The 20,927-nt window shown below is 41.7% G+C and overlaps 1 protein-coding gene across 1 annotated transcript in view; it reads left to right on the top strand.

Moving 5' to 3' along the window:
- The window catches only part of LOC124035990 (rhotekin-like), a 91,167-nt gene that overhangs the window by 56,575 nt on the left and 13,665 nt on the right, over positions 1-20,927 (top strand). The window contains exons 2-5 of the mRNA XM_046350014.1: positions 14,091-14,305; positions 14,480-14,541; positions 15,252-15,305; positions 20,792-20,909. Coding sequence (XP_046205970.1) covers positions 14,091-14,305; positions 14,480-14,541; positions 15,252-15,305; positions 20,792-20,909 — 449 coding nt within the window. The remainder of the gene's footprint in view (positions 1-14,090; positions 14,306-14,479; positions 14,542-15,251; positions 15,306-20,791; positions 20,910-20,927) is intronic.

Genomic DNA, 20,927 nt, shown 5'->3' with positions numbered 1-20,927 from the left:
GTGCACTGCACACGCCAGCAGATTAATTTTAATGTTTAAATTTAACCTTAATTTAACTAGGCAAGTCAGTTAAGAACAAATTCTTATTTACAATGAAGGCCTAACCTGGATCACACTGGGCCAATTGTGCACCGCCCTATGGGACTCCCTGGAATCGAACCAGGGTGTCTCTAGTGACTCCTCAAGCACTGAGATGCAGTGCCCTAGACCGCTGCGCCACTCGGGATCCCAAGGGACCTTCATGTGACAGAGATTAAAATATCCGTTAGAAAAACAGGAGATCTAATGTGCAACAACTAGCATCGGTTACTAATATGACCAGGATTGTGTCTTTGGCTACTGGACAATGAAAGATAGTTGAAATAAAATAATTGCCTCCACGGATATGGTCTGATTTTTGGCTACTTTGAAGCAAGGTAAGACATTCCTCATAACATGTATCTAAACGTTCTGGTTTCAAACAATTTAAATGTGTCCATTTTCAAAATGTTGTGTTACTGTGCAGATGAAGCCGGCCTTCCATTGCCTATGCATTTTCTGTTTGAGATTCTGGTTGTCTGCTCAAAGGCTCTGTATTTGTATGCTGTACTGGTGTGATAAATAAGTTGCAGAAGAAAGATACGGTACACACGCACCAATTTAATAAGCATGACCAGTCGACTGGTATTTCCATCGACTGGTATTTCCATCAATGAATAGGCAAAAAAAAAAGCATTATTTCGCAATGGGATTTTCTTCCTCTTCTTCTGGACGGTTGGCTGAAGCCAAATGTATTCATCGGCTTCAGCCGAAAGCAGGCTATTACTAGCTATTACCGGCTAACGGAAACCCTGCCCTACACACACATCCACCAACACCACCATGAATCCCACCCCCCAGCTAGCAAAATACTATTTTTCAAAGAATGAACAGTGCTATGTGAAAACCCTAGGCTTGTAGCTCAGCTCCACATACCATACACCCCCCCCCGAGCTGGGGCTCAGCTGCACTGGAACACTCTGCGCCTTTGTGTGAGAACAGCTGGCTGCAGAGTGACACAGTCACACACTGCATATCATACTCCCCCCAGACAAACATGCGTGCACACACACACACACACACTGCACCACGTAGAACTATAACAGTCTATTGTTTGAATAAATTTGAATACATTTGAAGGTTGTGTTCAGTTCTATATGTATTGGAACAAAGGCCTCTGGCTTTCCACCATCAGAAAGTGCAGAGTCCATTCGGGCCCTGGTGACATCAGAGCTTTGGCAGTAGCCTGGGGAGGGGAGAAGTATGCGCCTTGGCCCGGACCATGGTTGGACCGCTTTGTGACCGTCTCGCTCTCATTAATGGAGGCAGGCTAACACCCCACCCAGTAACTGCCTTGCCTCCTAATCCCCGGTACCAGAACCAAACCACTACAGTATGCCCTACACCTGATCAAGATATTTACGTGGGTTCATTTAGTGTTTGTGTTTGTTGTATAGTTTGCATTTGGTGGAACCTGTTTGTTTGTTTGCCTCTGTAGTGTATGTGTTAGCATAGGCTATGTCTATATTTGTGTGCAGGATGGACAGACAAAAGTCTGAGGCTGTTTTTGTGCATGTCATGAAATTATAGTGTGTGACTGTGTGCATTTGTGATTGTGACTGAATGAGAGAGACACAGGGCCCATGCTTTTTGTGTGTTAATGACAGTCTGCTGATGTACGTTCCTCTCGCCCCTCGTGACCACATCCCACAGCTCCCTTGGGCCTCTCCAGGCCCTGCCCCTCCCTCCGTCCACCGCAGACATGCCCCGGGTGTGGGAGAGAGGGAGCAAGGGAAAGCAGAAGAGGAAGAAAGAGGAAGGGATTTGGGTGGAGTGGGCAGGCACATAGTTGTGGCTGGCAAATTAAAAGCCAGCTAGCTTTGGTCACTAAAACCCTGATGAATGGGAGTGGTCAGGAATTTGGCTCACTGTGTGTATGGTGTTTTCTGTGTGTGAGAATCTGTGTGTGTGTGTGTTCCTTTGGGTGTCAATGAAAGATTGTGCAGTGGGGAAAATGAACCCTAAAGTATTTTAAAGAGGGCTGCTTATTTACTCTATGCTGATTGGTGCAGATGGTCAGCGAATGAGGATGTCTATGTAGCTCATAGTGGAGGGGTCTCTTCCAAGTCTCTCCGGTCCTGTGCCTCTGTGATTAACTCTATAATAAAGGTTGCCCTGCTGTCACTCCTCTTTCCATTGTTCTCACTGTCTTTTCCTCTTTGCTCTCTCTCGCTCCATCTCCTTGGTAATCTCAGCTGCTCTAAGTAGTCAGTCAGTGCTTATGTGACAGACAGACAGGATACTCGGGCAGCAAGGGCAGGAAGTGACCTTACAGTACTAGTCTTTATTCTGGTTGAGCCGTCTGGGCTCTGCAGCGGGCCTGGATTTCCTCCCACGAACACGTGTCCCCTGTCACAAATTTAAAGACGCGCTGACACTGTAGGCTCACAAACAAACACAACCTTTCTATTTCCACCTCTCTACTACATTCACACATAAACACACACACATAAAGACGTATGCACACACACTAGGCTTGGGCGGGATCTAGATTTTCATACAGTTCTTCTAATATTGACTGTATTACCAGCACAGCACACACGGGGGTGCTAAAAACACAATCTAATTGGGCCTCTATTACCAGAAGGCAAATAATAGCAAAAATCACACGGACGCTATTAGCTAAATGCTAACGAGCAAAAACGAACATAAACTAATTGCAAAGACTGGCAAGTCCGGCTCATAAAGCGGTAGCTAGTAGCTACCGGATGCCATTTCTGGAGAGCGTGGACATTTACAAGCGGAAGTGAACGAGAGAAATTGTGCAAATGAACAAAGTTGTGATGCATGCTTTTTTTGGAGAGCAGCATGTGCACAAGGAGCAGAGGGGAGAAGATAGGAGGGGGAAAACTCTAGTAGTAGAAAGCCCAGGGGGAAAATGGCAGCTGTTTGACTTCTAAAACACGGCAGAAAGACGTTAAGATATCTGATGGCAAACATTAAGTAGTGAATTGCATACAAGTGTAACTTCATCACCTTGTGTGCCGCACAACAGAGACTCGCCGATTTCAGAATGCTATCGACTCACCAGCTCCCGCTTTTTCTTGTTGTGCTCTTTCCAACGAACACATGACTGGCTCAACTGTTCTGGGGAACTACGGTAAACTTCATAATGTGACGGGTAAAATGAAGAACGCAATCTGCTTTATTTCCTAACGTTTTGCACAAGTTGACTGCGGGTATTTGGCAGCTCCCCCGGCACCTCTCTGATTCAGAGGGGTTGGGTTAAATGCCGGAAGACACATTTCAGTTGAATGCATTCAGTTGTACAACTGACTAGGTATCCCCCCTTTTCCCTTTAACTAAAGTAGCTACAAATATTCACATGTATTGGAAAACAAAGAAATAGTATTGACGGTAGTGAAAAACCATCCCATGATATTTTTCCAAATACCCAGGTATACGGTACACTGCCCAAGCCTAACACACACATGTGATTCGTGTGTTGAACTGTCAATCACATCAATAGCAGACTAGAAGCTCCCACACTGTGCCTGCTCCTGAACTGGTGCTTTTGAACTATCCTTCCATCTGGGGTTGGCGAGTCCATAGTCCATGATCCTGGGTAGGGTTCAGGGGTCAGAGAGGAAGCCTAACCAAGCAGAACAACACAATGTAAACAAGGCCGTGTGAAATCCCCAGTGTGATGAGCCAGGCCCAACACATCACACTGATCACAGAGAGGCTGCCAACACTCTATTTACACCAGGGGATCACCAGCACACACACACATCCATGTGTCTCCTGTCTGTCCCTCTAAGCCTCACAGACAGACAGACCAGAAGATTCCATCTCCCTCAATTATTCCAATCTGGGCTCATTTTCAACACTCACGCTTCATTACCTGGGAACAGGCTGGTCCCTGTAACCCCGCTGCCCCCTCACCCTTCCATCTTCTCGCTCTTATTCACTGTCTCACATCCAACATACTCCCATCTTGCACTCGCTCTCACTGCCACTGACGGGCACCCTGGCATGGGGCACTGTATTGGCACGAGACATACAAATGGGGTGGACTGAAAATAACTGTGTCTGTTTTGTGTGTATTATATTGTCTTTTGTGCATTCAGCCTCCGCTTGTAATGAGAGAAAGCTGCTTTTATATTAGGAACCGTAGCGAGGGAAAACAATTGCATCACAGTTTTAGATATGGTGTGTACTGTAGATATCAGACTTCATCACACTCCTCAGACATACCTTATCCCTGTTAGAATGCCAGAGGAGAGCTTGACCATGTTTTGCTGTGTGCATTTGTTCATTTGTGTGTGTGTGTGTCAGGCATTGGCACGGAGTGGGATTAATAACAGAACTAGGTTGAACGTCTCATTTTGGGAAAGCCCCGGAGGAGAAGGCTGCTAATTTCATCTCTATAAGTACAGTGACCCCGACTGGCATGTAGGGCAGCAGCACAGCTCCTGTACTACACATGGGCTAGATCCGCAGGTTCACTGGTGTGTGCTACATAGTCATACACACACACAGGGGTGGCACTATTGCCGTACAACCAATGGTTATGGATGAAGACTGTCATTAAAATAATAATCATAATCATCTTACGTTCCGGACATTTTGTGCAGTTGAGTCCGTTTCTACGGTAACATGGACTCTTTACAACTTCATGAAACGTTGTTGCTCCTTGCTGAAACAAGCAAGGGGTTTTAGCGAACGAGTATTCGGTTGCCTATGCATCATCCCTCATCCATGCAGCAGGCATAGAAGTAGAATGATTAGAATGGGCTTGGAACCTTTAACCGTGCATTGTTTTACATCGGATAGCGCTTTGATTCCATCATCATCAGATCCAAAGTTGTCCGGCTACGATGGGCTGCCATGACATTTGGAACATTTCCTCCTCAAAACTGATTTGAATTCACCTAAGCTAAAACAAATGTCAATAATGTTGATGTTTTTTTGGTCTTGGAGTCTTAGTCGCCCCATTTTACATCTAGCTAAAGATTATTGTGCTTCAGTTGCTAGGTTTCCATCTGCATGGCGACATACTTTAATGAGAATATTCATAAATCCATGTAAAGAAAGTGTTTCCATCAAACAAACTTGTTCCGAATAAAAATGTGTGACGTAGTGCGCCCAAAATGTTATTTTTCGCTTAGATTTGATTCGGTACATTAAACTTAAAGTTGTATGTCTCAATTCTATCGATTTAGTTTTGTCACAAAAACTGTAGGACATATGCCTACTCTGGTTTTGGCATGTGTGCTCTAACAGCAGATCCCGTGTGGATAAGTTGTGCGGGTAGTAGGGGTGGGCGATATGGCAAATAAATGGTCACAATATATATATATTTTTTTCATTCGATAACGATAACGACAATTATCAGGATATTAATCAAATAATGTTTTAAAAGGTGCATATCTGCTTCAGACTTAAGAATGCCTGAACAAACTTCTCCGCACGTAGCCTAGTGGTAAGAGCATTGGGCCAGCATCCGAAAAGGTTGCTAGATTGAATCCCTGTCCTGACAAGTTAAAAATCTGTCATTATACCCCTGATCAAGGTAGTTAACCCATTATGCCCCGATTTAGTCTGCCATTGTAAATATAAGTTGTTCTTAACGGACTTAACTAGTTAATTTTTTTTATGTAATGATGTGAGCTACACAAAATTATACTTTAAGGAAAATTGTTCCATGTTTGTGGCCAGGGAGCACATACCTGGGGTCAATTAAATTGATAAGCCTCTTGAAACATTCCTTTTCGACTGTGCTATTTGGTAGCATGTCCTAAGCAATGCAATGCATGATAGCATTTGTGATGTCTTTTTTTGCTTTTAGGGTATAAACGCTGTCAGTGTTGACTACTTCGGGCAAACATCCCTAGATTGGCTGGTGCTTGAGGGGCGTTGATCAATAGCGTGGTGCAAACTCAAACTGCTTCCATGTTCCAAAGAGTGATTTTGCTTCAGATGTTGAAAAAGGTTTTTGTCGTATTTACCAGACTTCGTAGCCACCGGTCTACGGTACAATTTCCACCGAACATTGCTTAGCTCTTTGTCGGACTTCAAAAAGCCAAACCACTTCCAAATTACAGAAACAGTTTAACCCGTTTTATCAATAATTTCTTTGTTAGTTTCTGCTCCTTCTCCATGGCTATCACTGCCACTGTTTTCGCCTACATCACTCATTTTTCGTGGTTAATAGTGGCTACTCCATCACTAAGCGGTTTTTAGTGCGCGTATACCTGTCCATGTGCATATTGTCACTTCTCCGCACGTTCCTGCTGCGTTAGAGGTGAAATGGACTGCTGTACCTAAATATTCTATATCGACATTATCGAAAATTAATCTGAACGTTTTATATCGTTATTGAGGGAAGTAATTACCTCTAATTATTGCTATTGATTTATCGCCCAGCCCTAGTGTAACAGTATAACTTTAGACCGTCCCCTCACATCAACAACAGTCACCCACGAAGCATCGTTACCCATCGCTCCACAAAAGCCGCGGCCCTTGCAGAGCAAGGGGAACCACTACTTCAAGGTCTCAGAGCAAGTGACGTCACCGATTGAAACGCTATTTAGCGCACCACCGCTAACTAGCTAGCATTTTCAAATCCGTTACACTAGCGAGTAGGCTACATGATAGAATTTTGTACTGTATAAGAGCGAAAATATTTGTTAAACCGCAGTCAAGCATTGATCATCATGTCACCAGACTAAAACCCTAGATATTTATTGGAAAGGAGCATCAAGATGTTGCAGGAATTAAATTCCTCTGTTTTAATACCCAATTAAAATGAAACGCTCTGTCAATTCATAAGAATTTGTATGACTCTTATTTGTATAAAATGGACAGAGCCCAGTCTTAAAGTCAATCAGCAGTGTTTATTCACGAGAGTAACTGCCCATTATACATTTTACCACAGGTTATAAACTGAAAATTACGTCATTAGTTTCAGTACTAGCCCGTCTCATCTCCGCTCCAGTACGATGGCTGTATGGTTCTCACCACGTCTCTCCCTTATTAAGATAATTTATGACCAAGGCCAGCCTGTGTAGATAAGCCTTCTAGCCAGTCTGGCTATAAGTTCATTAATTTCTACCAAGGTACAGACAGTCATTGTTCTAATTCTTGATTATATTTACGCACATTTATATTCAGTACTAGGATTAAAAAGAAAATTCATACATATACAGTAACATAATAGTATTCTGATTAGTACATATACAGTAACATAATAGTATTCTGATTAGTCAGCCCTGATTGAAATGTATACATAATTAGTCATTATTGATAAAAATTCCCTTAACTTGTTGGGGACTAGGGTTCCAATTTTGGAACACCCCCCCCCACGTTCAGCTGGAAGGTGGCGCATGGAACGCAAAAATATTCCAAAAAAAAATATTCCAATGGCTCAAATGAAAGATAAACACCTTGTTTTTAACCTCCATAGCACATATTTATTAACAAGTAGCCAATGGCAATCAAATGAAAGAAAAATAATAAACTTTTGAAATCTTCATCAGATGACAGTAATATAACATGTTGTTTATCTATGCTATATATATCCATAAATCTCTGTTTACAATGATCAGTTTAAAAAAATGCTATTCAAATGTAAAATGTTTTAACGTCAGCTAACAAGGAATACACATCATAAACTTTGACTAAATATGCATGTTCTATATTTAGTTAGATACACTTCTTCAAACGCTGTGTTACATTTATTTTTAACGTTACAGGTTTCGTTCAAGGCTATACATGGCTAGCATTTGGCTCCTCTATCTTGGAGCCATAAATAACCTTTGCTGTTCTTCCATTGAAAAAATCAAAAAAAAGTCAAAAACGACACATTTGTTGAAATGCAAAAAGTCAAGTGGATGCGCACCAAAACGACGACCTAACATATTATATGTCGATTAAACTTGTCAAACTAACTTCATAATCAAGCTTTAACATGTTATAAAGGTGTGCAGCAATCGTGAGGACGAACAGAAACACAGGCACCGTTTAATCGATCTTGGAAAAAAGACAGGACTTGACCAAAGTGACCTGTTTTCGCGTGACCGAAAGGTTTCGGCCGCCAAAACTCTCGTGAACGCGCGATTCTCACAATGAGTAGCCCCATTGAAAGCTGAGATCGTGCTGAAGACACTGTTCCCAGAACTGTAACTGCTTGGGAAGGGTGGGGCGATGACGTCAAAGTTGGGCCAACTTTTCTGAAGACGAGAGTTTGGGAGAATGACTGCCCTGGGAGTTCTGCTTTACATACAGACATAATTTAAACGGTTTTAGAAGCTTTAGAGTGTTTTCTATTCAATAATATTTTTTATTTGCATATATTATGCAAATTATGTTTACTATGGGCACGCAATTACTCCAGCGGGGGCAGTAGACAGCCCTATCCCCATGAGGTTAAATGTAAATAAAACACTGAAGAGTTTATATAATGTGTCATTACATACCTATTTGGGTTTGTGTCGAATTTGAATCGGATTTTTAGGGCGGTGCTAAAGTTACCTTCAGAAGTAAACAGCGGCATTGAGAGTCATGATCGCTTACAGTGACGATGCAAAAAATTACCCGTCACTGTCCATTTCTTGTTTTTAAACGATGAAAGAAGTGCTACACCTGTTGGAGAGATTGTAAGACAGAAATAGTTGCTTTATGCGTGCTGTACGTTACGGCATGACGCGTCAGGATGTAACGGAGGGTCTGTTTCTTTCAACTTTTCTCCAATACTATAGAGCCATTACCATGTCGATCAACACTTGAATAGAAATGTAGTTCACACCCCAGATTTTGAAGTCAACACAGTCGCTACAGTCCCATTAGTTTTCTTTGTAGCCTCGTTTGAATGTTGAGATTGCGGCACATTTGTACGGAATGGGGTGAGTTTACGTTAATTTAAACATGCTAGGCAAGCTTTTTATGTCAGTGAAGGAAGAGCTGGCGATGTCAGTAAGCTAGCTAGCTACAACAGTTGGCTACAAAGCTGATCAAGTCACTGCATTGGCGACCAACGTCCTTGAACAAAATTTGTGCAGGAGATAGCCACTAGTTTTGTTTTTTATTTTCTCACAATTGCAAATATTAGATCACTGTCACAATGTTTGTAATAATTGAGCTAGCTAGTTATTCTGCCTATTTCATGAAGTCATACAAGAGCGCAGTGATATAAATGAGGGACTACTGTATCTTTTCAAGTTTTGTATGGCGGATGCTGATTATTCAAATTTGAATATGAGTTCCACGTCCTACGAAACCGATCGGTTCATGGACAAGTGAGGCAGAGGAGTGACGCCGTCTGATTTGATACAATGATAACCCAGGCAATTTGATTGATAATGGCGCCAGAGGGATGGCTGCTGTTTTACGGGCTCTTAACCAACCGTTTGTTTTTTCGCATTTTGCAACTAATTTTGTTCATAATGTTGCTGCTATCGTCTCTTATGATCGAACAGTGGTTCTCGACATCAGAACAGCAATTTTCTCACCTCGAACTGGACAAAGATTTGTCGAGACAAGACTCAAATCTCAGTCATCCGTGTGAAGAAAAAGAGGGAGGAGGGTGGGATGCCTTGTAAGAATTTGCCGACAAGTAGGTAAACCACCACAACCCTGCTTATTATTGGCCAACGTGCAATCATTGGGAAATAAACTGGACAATCTACAATTTAAGACTATCCTATCGACGGGACATTTAAAAACGGTCATATCTTATGTTTCACCGATACGTGGCTAAAAGACGACACGGATACTATAGAGCTGGCTGGCTTCTCCCTGCATCGGCAGGACAGAGCAGCGATGTCTGGGAAGACGAGGGGTGGGGGTGTGTGCATTTGTCAACTGCTGGTGCCCAATGTCTAAGTTCTCATCTATTCGTAGCAGTCTATTTACCACCACAAACCAATGCTGGCACTAAGACTCTACGGCCATAAGCAAACAGGAAAATGCTCATCCAGAAGCGGCGCTCCTACTGGCCGGGAATTTTAATGCCGGCAAATTTAAAAGCACATTTCTACCAGCATGACACATGTGCAACAAGAGGGAAAAAACTCTTTACTTCACACACCGAGACTGATATGAAGCTCTCCATCGCCCTCAATTTGCCAAATCTGACCATAATTCGATCTCCCTTATTCCTGCTTACATGCTAAGATTAAAGCAGAAAGTACCAGTGACTCGCTCAATACGGAAGTGGTCAGATGATGCGGATGCTACGCTACAGGCCTATTCTGCTAGCACAGACTGGAATATGTTCCGGGATTCATCCAATGGCATTGAGGAATATACCACCTCAGTCCCCGGCTTCATCAATAAGTGCATTGACGACATCGTCCCCACATTGACTGTACATACATATCCAACCAGAAGTCATGGATTGCAGGCGACATCTGGACTGAGCTAAAGGCTAGAGCTGCTGCTTTCAAGGAGCGAGACACTAATCTGGACGCTTAAAATAAATCCTGTTATGCCCTCCAAGACTGTTAGAAAAGCATTCCAGGTGAAGCTGGTTGAGAGAATGCTGAAAGTGTGCAAAGCTGTCATCAAGGCAAAAGGTGTCCATTTGAAGAATCTCAAATATAAAATATAATCTTATTTAACACTTTTTTTGTTTTGTTTAGTACATGATTCCATATGTGTTATTTCATAGTGTACATGGGTACACTTCCTGCTTTGGTCCTACGGGGTACAACTCAATTTACTTTCCTCCCTGTCTCTAAACACACACAAACACACTCTTATACACCCACTTTGACTACACAAACTGACATAAAAGCACACACAAACACGCACACTGCTGCCGAAAATTCCTTCTGTAGTGCTGTTCTCCTTTCCCTCTTTGTTCAAAAGCTTATAGGAAGATGAGGGTATATTGATGCTGTCTTCATTTCACGTCAGATCTGCTCTTGCGTTTACCTCTAACATTGTATGCATATATATATATATATATATGGCACAGGCATCTTTAATAGAATATAATAAAACTTTGTCAATCCAGAATGGACATTTTTTCTTTGGCATCACCTTACATTGAAAGGATACATTCTCACGTCACACATTTTAAAACAGTCCATCATACCGCATAGACTAAAAACCATATAGGTCATTGATACGTTTACTCCCACCTGACCGCTGCCCCAACTGCACTGTTCAAATAGATAGGTCCATAGACCAATATACAATTTACGTTGCATTTAGTAGTCCAACAGCACAAGGAACTAATTGTTTTAAAACCTTCTTCTTAGCCATGGGCATTCTGAAGCACCGGCCTGAAGGAAGCCTCTTGAACTGAGGGTGTAGAGGGTGGGAGGGATCGCCTATGGTAGCCAGTGCCTTCCTTTTTGGCTGTTTTGTGGAACAGACTGCTCAACTGTGCCTCTGGCTGACCAATTTCTTTGCTGGCTGTGTTTACTATTCTGGGCAGTTTTCTTTTGCTCCTCGCACTCAGATTGCCATACCTGACTGTCATATTGAACGTGAGGATGCTCTCCACCAGACTGCGGTACATCCTCTCCAGAACATCCTGGCTGAATCCCAAATCCCTTCAATTTCCTGACTTGAAAACACACGCAGGCTTGCTTTAAAAATAACTAAAAATGTGTCTGCATTCTCTGTACAACTCAGCTTGTCATCAATTTGTGTCCCTAGGTATTTGAAACGGTCAACCACCTCCACTGGTTGATCGTTCAGAGAGAGTGGTTGGGACATTGGCAGGTTGTAGCCATTGATGATCAGCTCCTTTGTCTTGTCCACATTGATGTGGCACTTGACCGGCACCATTCTTGAAGGTTATTGGCCCAATTTAAAAAGATTCATTCAATTAAAAATAAATTTAAAAAAAAAAGCTGTCCCCATCTGACATGGCTCTGAAGGGATTATTTTCTTAAGATGCTGTGTCATCCGTGTACTTGAAAAACCTCACGTTGTTTCCTCGGATCTTCATCTCGTTAGTGTCGATGGAGAACAACAACTGTGAAAGGACACACCCCTGGGTCACCCCTGTGTTCAGGGTCAGTTTATCAGAGAGGACCCCATTTTAATGAGAACCCTCTGTGGCTGGTCAGTTCAGTCCAACCTGCGAGGCCTCCGGTGACATTCAGGTCCAGTAGTCGTTTCAGCAATGTGTTTATTTGTATTGAAAGCTGAACTAAAATCAATGAAAACAATTTGTGCATATGATTTTGCATGTTAATAGTGACTAGCTGTCATATTCACCAAGGGTCAGGGTAGCATCCTCAGTCCCCTCTTTAACAATGTAAATGTTCTTTATCAGACTTAAACATGTTGGTCTGACAGTAATTCCATAGGGAGAAATCTGTTAGACTTTCGAACCCCTTTGAACATTAAATGATGTAATTGTTTTTGGAGATGATTTTGAATTGATGATAATGTATTACTGTACTCTTGGCCCAAAAATGGCTGTATTAAAATAATATTGGTGTAGGCCCACAGCTTTACCCTGCTTGGTTTGGCTGGAGGACAATATATTTGGATGTGTTTGATTTAGAGCTGTTAGTGTATTTATTGTTCCCCATCATGTCAAGCCAGTGTGGTTTTGTCCTAAGCTGTGCTATTTGTTCAAAGGGCATATTAGTTTACACTATACAACCCTGTTGTCTCTGTTACTGCCACAAGAGAGCTGTGGGCCAGAATGCATAACAGCACTGGATCCAAAGAGCCAAAATGACTCCACATGTAGGCAAATGAGTCCAAGCCACATTCACTCCCATCCACCCCACTGCCCTTTTGCAGTGCTCTGTTTGGGATGGATGGGAGGAGAAGAGAGCGAGGCTATTTGAAGACCGTGGCGTGAAAAATGGCGTGAGAGAGACTGAAGGCGGGGAGAATAAAATACAGTGGAGAGGGAGGTCTGTAAGACAGTTATCACTTTGGAGTGGTATAACAAAGAGATTGAGTGTGAGAGGCAGAAGCGCGTGTGTGTGTGTTCATATTAAACATGTTTAATTGGACACAAAGTAGCAGATGAGATGTGGGTGGTTGTCATAGCAACAGGGGAGGTCAGTAGCTGGGACTAATTCCAAAACCCGAGAGAGGTAGAATAAATGCTTATGGGGGATCCTCAGTTCAAAATGAAACATGCGAAGAGACCAGTCCCATTTGTGTGTTCACCTATTTCTCTTTCCTGCTTGCTTTGTCCTCCATTTTTATGTTGCCCTTTCTCTTCATCTCTGTGTTGGCATTCTGCTGGCGTCATGAAGTGTGTTGCAGTGATTTAGGCTCTGTTAAACCATGTTGAGTGTTGCATCTTCTAAGTCTCTCTCTCTCTCTCTCTCCATCTCGTCTCTTCATGATCAACCGTACTTTAGACCTCTTGTCCTAGATAAGCCACATCAGATTCACATGTTTAAAATTTTTTTTTTTTTTACAAACTTGTGATGGGAGCAGGAAGGGTTCGGGGGTTGGGACTGAGGGGTGTGTCTGGGTGTTAATGTCTGGCGTCTCTCATGGTGGAATACAGGGCTCCACTGTTTTGACAGTTCCACTCGCTACGCCCTTCTGGGTGAGCTGCTCCCAAAGGGTGTGTGTGCTGTGCACGCAGGAAGGTGTTAAATGATTCAGCATCTTCGTGTCTGCGTGCCGGGGGGGGGACACAGAAGGGCACAAGGGCATATTTACAGCTTCTGCCTGACTAGCCTCTGTGCCCCAACCGACTGACTCTTCACCTCAGAGACACCAGAATGCTTTCAAGGGCATGCCCCACTAATGGGCCCATGAGAGGGCATCATCTGGCCTACACACACTTTTGCCCTCTCTTTCTCTCTCATACACACAGACATGGCACATAACACACACTCTTACTCAGTCATTGTCTTACATTATAAATAAAATGTCCCTCTTCTTACAGTCTCACTCCACACTCGAAGACCAAACCTGTTCCAGTCAGCACCATCTCTAACCTCTCTCTCTGTCTGTCTCTCTGTGTGTGTGTGTGTGTGTGTGTGTGTGTGTGTGTGTGTGTGTGTGTGTGTGTGTGTGTGTGTGTGTGTGTGTGTGTGTGTGTGTGTGTGTGTGTGTGTGTGTGTGTATAGGACAGTGACATCCAGAAGAAGATAGACCATGAGATCCGGATGCGTGACGGGGCCTGTAAGCTATTGGCTGCGTGCTCCCAGAGAGACCAGGCCCTGGAGGCAGCCAAGAGCCTGCTCACCTGCAACACCCGCATCATGGCCTACATGTCAGAGCTGCAGAGGATGAAGGAGGCCCAGGTCATGCAGAGGGTCGCACTAAGGTCAGATGGCACAAGGTAAGGGGGCAGGGCATGGGAGTCTGGTTTTGGACTGTATAGGAACTTATCGCTGCCAAAATGCTACTATCCCCATAGGGTAAATGTCTAAATACGGTCTGGGTTGGCAATGGGTTAGGGTTTACAATTATAATTCCATTGTCGTCCCCCCCCCCCCATTTCTGTCTCTCCTAGATCATCAGATGCAGGGCCCATGGACGACAGACTACCCTGTAAGGGTAAGGTGGCCATCTCAGGTAGGCCCCGGTGATGTGGGTGTGTGCACAAATGTGAACGAGCGAGAGAGTCTGCGACAGACAGCTAGCGTGAGACCGGGTCCCCATGTCTACCCAATAGCTGAGCTCCGTCTAGCCCTCTTCATCAGCCTCGGGCCCTGACACCCTGCCTCCTTCTCCCCTATTACTCCATGTGTCATTTCCTCATTCTTGGCCGCGTCCATGGCGACCTGCCCGTCAGGGCGGGAGGGGGGGGATAGGGGGTGAGGGTAAACAGGGCTTAGAATGGAGGACTAAGTTAGGGGTGGAGGGGGAGAGAATTGGGGGTTAGGATGAGGGGGGGGGTTCAGTGAAAGCAGTAATTAAAGAATTATGATGAACAGCCCTGGTTCAGTGGGAGGACAAGAGGACAGTCTATCTGTCTGGGACTGCTCACAGCTGGAGGGCATACACAAAGGTTGTGATTAATCATTGATTGACTAAGTAGACAGGAAGCCATTCTCAGCTTGTGGCTCCAGTGCATGGGCATACACAAATTCAGCACACACAGATCACACACCAGGTATGACAGTGACTACCTGGTGGGAGGATATAGGTCAGAGGTCTTCTACAGGTCGACCCGTGTGTGTACGTGCGTGCGTGCATGTGCGTGCGTGTGTATATGCTTTTGCGAGTGTATATGTTACATTTGTGGTGGATTTCACTCGTCTGACTGTCCTTTGCCATTACAGACCTGCGGATCCCACTCATGTGGAAAGACACCGAGTACTTCAAGAACAAAGGAGGTGAGGAATCGGTGTGGTAGCACTGGTGTGAATCAAATCCTGTTATATTACCCATTGCTCTGAGTTTGTGACGTGAGTTGACTGAGGTGAAGTGAATCAAATTGAATGTGGGTAAAGTGGTGTGAAATCAGGTGCACATAACTATTTCAACCTGGGCCCATACCCACAAAGCCTCTCAGAGTATAAGAGTTAGGCCTGGGACGATACCAGTATCGCAATATTTTTTTAATAAAAACACGAAGCAGACCAAACTCTTTGGTCCTATAAAACCTGCTCTGTGTAAAAATATTGTTTGCTATAGCTTGGAAAATAAATACATGTGACTCTGGATGACAACATAATGGTGTTTGTTTCCAACATTAGGGCTGTTTTTCCTCAAGAAGTTAAAGCCGCTTCCTGTTTTGTTTCCTTGCCACGATACAAACAAGTATCGCGGTATTGGTATCGTCCCGGCCCTGATAGGAGTGCTGATCTAGGATCTGTTTCGCCTTTTACATCATAATGAATAACATTATATGGAACTGTTCCTAGACCAGAGAACTCTACAGAAAAAGAACTGAAGTAATGAACATGTAAGCGTAACAGTTCTGCTCTTTGAAAAGGACTTGTAGATCTGAAGAACTATACAACTATTGAAACAATGCAGCTCATTGACGAGCAGACATTCCTACAGTGAGTCATTTGGGATGATGGCCACTGGCATAGAAACCTGCTGCACAGACAGCCCTTTTTCTGTTGTCTTTGGCTGTGCTACTGCAGCTGTGGTATGGTTTATGTTGACTGCTACTAGGGTTGCAGATTTGGGGGAATATTCAGAGGTGGAAACTTTCCGTGGGAATTAACGGGAATATATGGGAATTAACAGGAATATATATATATATATATATATATATATATATATATATATATATATATACACCTACATTTAAATGGTATTTATTTATATATATACACCTACATTTAAATGGTATTTATTTATATATATATATACACCTACATTTAAATGGTATTTATTTATATATATAAATACATTTAAATGGTATTTATTTATATATATACACCTACATTTAAATGGTATTTATTTATATATATACACCTACATTTAAATGGTATTTATATTTATATATATACACCTACATTTAAATGGTATTTATTTATATATATACACCTACATTTAAATGGTATTTATTTATATATATACACCTACATTTAAATGGTATTTATTTATATATATAAATACATTTAAATGGTATTTATTTATATATATATATATATATAAATAAATAAATACCATTTAAATGTAGGTGTATATATATATATATATATATATATACACCTACATTTAAATGGTATTTATTTATATATATACACCTACATTTAAATGGTATTTATTTATATATATACACCTACATTTAAATGGTATTTATTTATATATATATATATATATATATATATATATATATATATATATATTATATATTTAAATGTATATATATATATATATATATATATATATATATATATATATATATATATATATATACATAATTTAAATGGTATTTATTTATATATATATATATATATATATATTTAAATATATTTATATATATAAATACCATTTAAATGTATTTATTTATATATATATATATATAAATAAATACCATTTAAATGTAGGTATATATATATAAATAAATACCATTTAAATGTAGGTGTATATATTTATTTATATATATATATATATATATATATATATATATATATACACCTACATTTAAATGGTATTTATTTATATATATATTATATATATATATTATATATATATATTATATATATATTATATATATATATATATATATAAATATATATTTATTATATTATATATATATATATATATATATACATAAATAAATACCATTTAAATGTAGGTGTATATATATGCATGCAAATGTATATTAATACCATTTAAATGTAGGTGTTTGCATTGGATATATTTACCATATCATATGGAGACAGAAACATAAACCTTTTACCTTATCATAAGTAGACACAATTGCAAATTATGAAATTCTTCCAATAGAAAAGAAAACTATTCAGTTACGAATTGAACTTTAATTGAGTGGACTCTTCACATGGGATGATTTCACTGTACAACAAAATAAAAGGAATATTGAATGATCCCCAATGATCCATTGCATCTCCCAAAAACATTTTCAACATACATCTGTAAAATGATAGTCTAGAAACAAAATCTCTGGTTGTCTTCCTCTCAGGCTTCCATGTCTTCTCCCTGGACCTCCTCAATGTCCACCTCTTGAACATCAGACTCTGAGGCCTCATCTTCACTGTCACTTTCCAACCTAGTTGAGGATGGCTCGTTGTCAGCCTCAAATTTGTCTGGATGGACCCCAATTTTTCAACCCGTATTGGTCAGTCTCTTGCGTGCGTTGGTGTGTGTGTTCCCAAACACGGACCAGTTGTGCTCTGAGGCAGCTGATGTTGGTGTGATTTGGATGATGATGATGGAGGCAACAGGGGAAAGAGCCTCAGATCCACAAAGTCCCTTCCACCAGGTGGCTGATGAGATATGTTGGCATGACTACCATATGGGCATCTCCATCCCAAAGCCCTTGCTTGGAAGTGTACTTTGCCAGACTGCTAAGAACCTTTCCCTCATCCAGGCCAAGGTGGCGAGACATGGTAGTGATGACACCATTGGCCTTGTTGATCTCTGCACCAGACAGGATGCTCTTGACAGCATACTTGGGGTCTACCATGTAAGCTGCGGTGTGTATGGGCTTCAGGCAGAAGTCTTCACACTTTTTGATATATTTCAGAACTGCAGTTTCCTCTGCTTGGAGTAACAGTGAAGTGGAAAGGGCAGTACGGATTTCTTCTCTTACATCTGCAAGCAGAGTCTGAACATCAGACAGGATGGCATTGTCTCCTTCAATCCGTGCAATGGCTACTGCTATAGGTTTCAGGCTGCTTACCACTCTCTCTCCCAAAATGCATCATTCAGGAGGATCCTCTTGATGTGGCTGTCCATATCGGCAGACTGTGATATGGCCATTTCCTGGAGAGACTCCTTTCCCTCCAGGAGACTGTCAAACATGATGACATCACCACGCCAATGGATGTTGCTGGGCAGCTTCAATGTGGTGCTCTTATTCTTCTCACTTTGCTTAGTAAGGTAGATTGCTGCTATAACTTGATGACCCTTCACATACCTAACAATTTCCTTGGCTCTCTTGTAGAGTGTATCCATTGTTTTCAGTGCCATGATGTCATTGAGAAGCAGATTTAATGCATAAGCAGCACAGCCAATGGATGTGATGTGAGGGTAGGACTCCTCCACTTTAGACCAGGCAACCTTCATGTTCGCAGCATTGTCTGTCACCAGTGCAAATACCTTCTGTGGTCCAAGGTCATTGACTGCCTTCAGCTCATCTGCAATGTAGAGACCGGTGTGTTTGTTGTCCCTTGTGTATATGCTCTTGTAAAATACTGGTTGAGGGGTGGAGATGACGTAGTTAATTATTCCTTGCCTACAAACATTCGACCACCCATCAGAGATGATTGCAATCGCCTGCTTTCTTTATGATTTTCTTGACCTTCACTTGAACTCTGCATCCAGCAAATGAGTAGATAAAGCATGTCTGGTTGGAGGGGTGTATGTTGGGCGAAGAACATTCAGAAATCTCTTCCAATACACATTGCCTGTGAGCATCAGACGTGAACCAATTGCATACACAGCTCGAGCAAGACATTCATCAGCATTTCTCTGACTACGTTCTTCCATGGAGTTAAAAAAAAACAACTTCTGATTCCAAGAGGACCGTGAGCTGTGGCTATTGATAAGGTGTCGGATTCATAATTTTCACTTCGAATAGATGTAGAGGGACTTTAGTCAGAGGTTTCTTGTTGTGGGTGTTGAGGGAACTTTGTGCACATTGGCCAAAGGATTCTGCATTTTTGTTGCATTATTCACATGATTTGGCACAGTATTTGCAAATGTGCACAGCTTTCCTCCTACATTAACTGCAGTGAAATGTCTCCACACATCAGATAGTGCCCGTAGCATTTTCCTGTAAAGATTAGAAAAAAACAAATACAATTCCATGTAGAGATAAATAGTTAAGCAGTTAGATTAAACATATCCTTTGTAAGATAAATGTTTTAACATGAAACATGTATGGAAACAGGTGAATTAACACTCCTCAGAAGACTCAAGCAAGCTAAAACCCACGTGGTAGAAAAAACTAACTAGCAGAAATAGTTAAAAAGTAAGACATTATTTAAACATACTTTGCTGTAGGCTACTATTTACTAGTTAACAAAAAATCATTGATGTCGTATAAAATTATATTCACCCCACCCAGTATTGTAATCAAAACTTACCAGAAAGCATATACTGTAGTTCTTGGCTCAGTGTAGTAGTGTGGGCTCAATAGCATCTCATTAGTGTGCAAGATCTTGAGAATCAGCTGTTTTTATTTAACCTTTTATTTAACTAGGCAAGTTAGTTAAGAACACATTCTTATTTACAATGACGGCCCTACCAAAAGGCCTCCTGCCGGGAACGGGGGCTGTGCACTTTGGCCAAAGGATTCTGCATCTTAGTTGCATTCATATAAATATAGGACAAAACAAACATCATGACACGAGAGAGAACACTACATAAAGAGAGACCTAAGTCAACAACACAGCATGGTAGCCGCAACACATGACAACACAGCATGGCAGCAGCACAACATGACAACATCATGGTAGCAACAGAACATGGTAGCAGCACAAAACATGGTACAAACATTATTGGGCAGAGACAACAGCACAAAGGGCAAGAAGGTAGAAACAACAATACATCATGCAAAGCAGCCACAACTGTCAGTGTGTCCATGATTGAGTCTTTGAACATGTGATGGAAGAGTGCATTACACATGTGATGGAAAAATGCACTGTGCATACAGAGGGTTGCAATTCCATTGAATTGGGGATAGTTTAACCAAAATATGCCACAAGACCTAGAATTGCCTTATGTGTATCCCTCAAAAGGTTCACTATTATAAGCTTGTTTTTTTGATGAATTTAAGCTCAATTCCCAGGCTTAACTTCCCATGGAAAATTTCCGACACTTTGCAACCCTAACTGCTACCTGTAAGGGTCTCAGGTCACCACCTAATGGTAAAAAAACAAACAAACACAGAAATCCTTAGTATGGTCTGCCCCTCCCCGACAACTGGAATGAATTAATCTGCATGACCTAGTAGACCTATGCACATATAAATTAACTCCAGGAGGGACAGGTCGTAGGAGAGTCTAGGTGAAGTTTAATGAGGCAATTTGTCAAGGTCATTAAGTGCAGTGGGTAGATAACTGAGCCCAAGAGGGCATGGACACAAACTCGCACACATACTCACACACCGGCACACGCACTACACTCATGCACACGCTCATACATATACTCTCTCTCTCTCGCTTTTCCTCAGAGCTGCATCGGTGTGCGGTGTTCTGTCTGCTTCAGGTGGGAGGGGAGATCCACGACACAGACATGGTGATGGTGGACCGGACACTCACCGACATCTGCTTTGACAACACCATCGTCTTGTACGTCCCCCCCTTCTG

The sequence above is a fragment of the Oncorhynchus gorbuscha genome, linkage group LG05 (assembly GCF_021184085.1).
Source record: "Oncorhynchus gorbuscha isolate QuinsamMale2020 ecotype Even-year linkage group LG05, OgorEven_v1.0, whole genome shotgun sequence".
In the NCBI taxonomy this organism is placed as follows: domain Eukaryota; kingdom Metazoa; phylum Chordata; class Actinopteri; order Salmoniformes; family Salmonidae; genus Oncorhynchus; species Oncorhynchus gorbuscha.
Note: the sequence above shows the minus strand (reverse complement) of the source record. Positions and strands in the feature narration are given on the sequence as shown.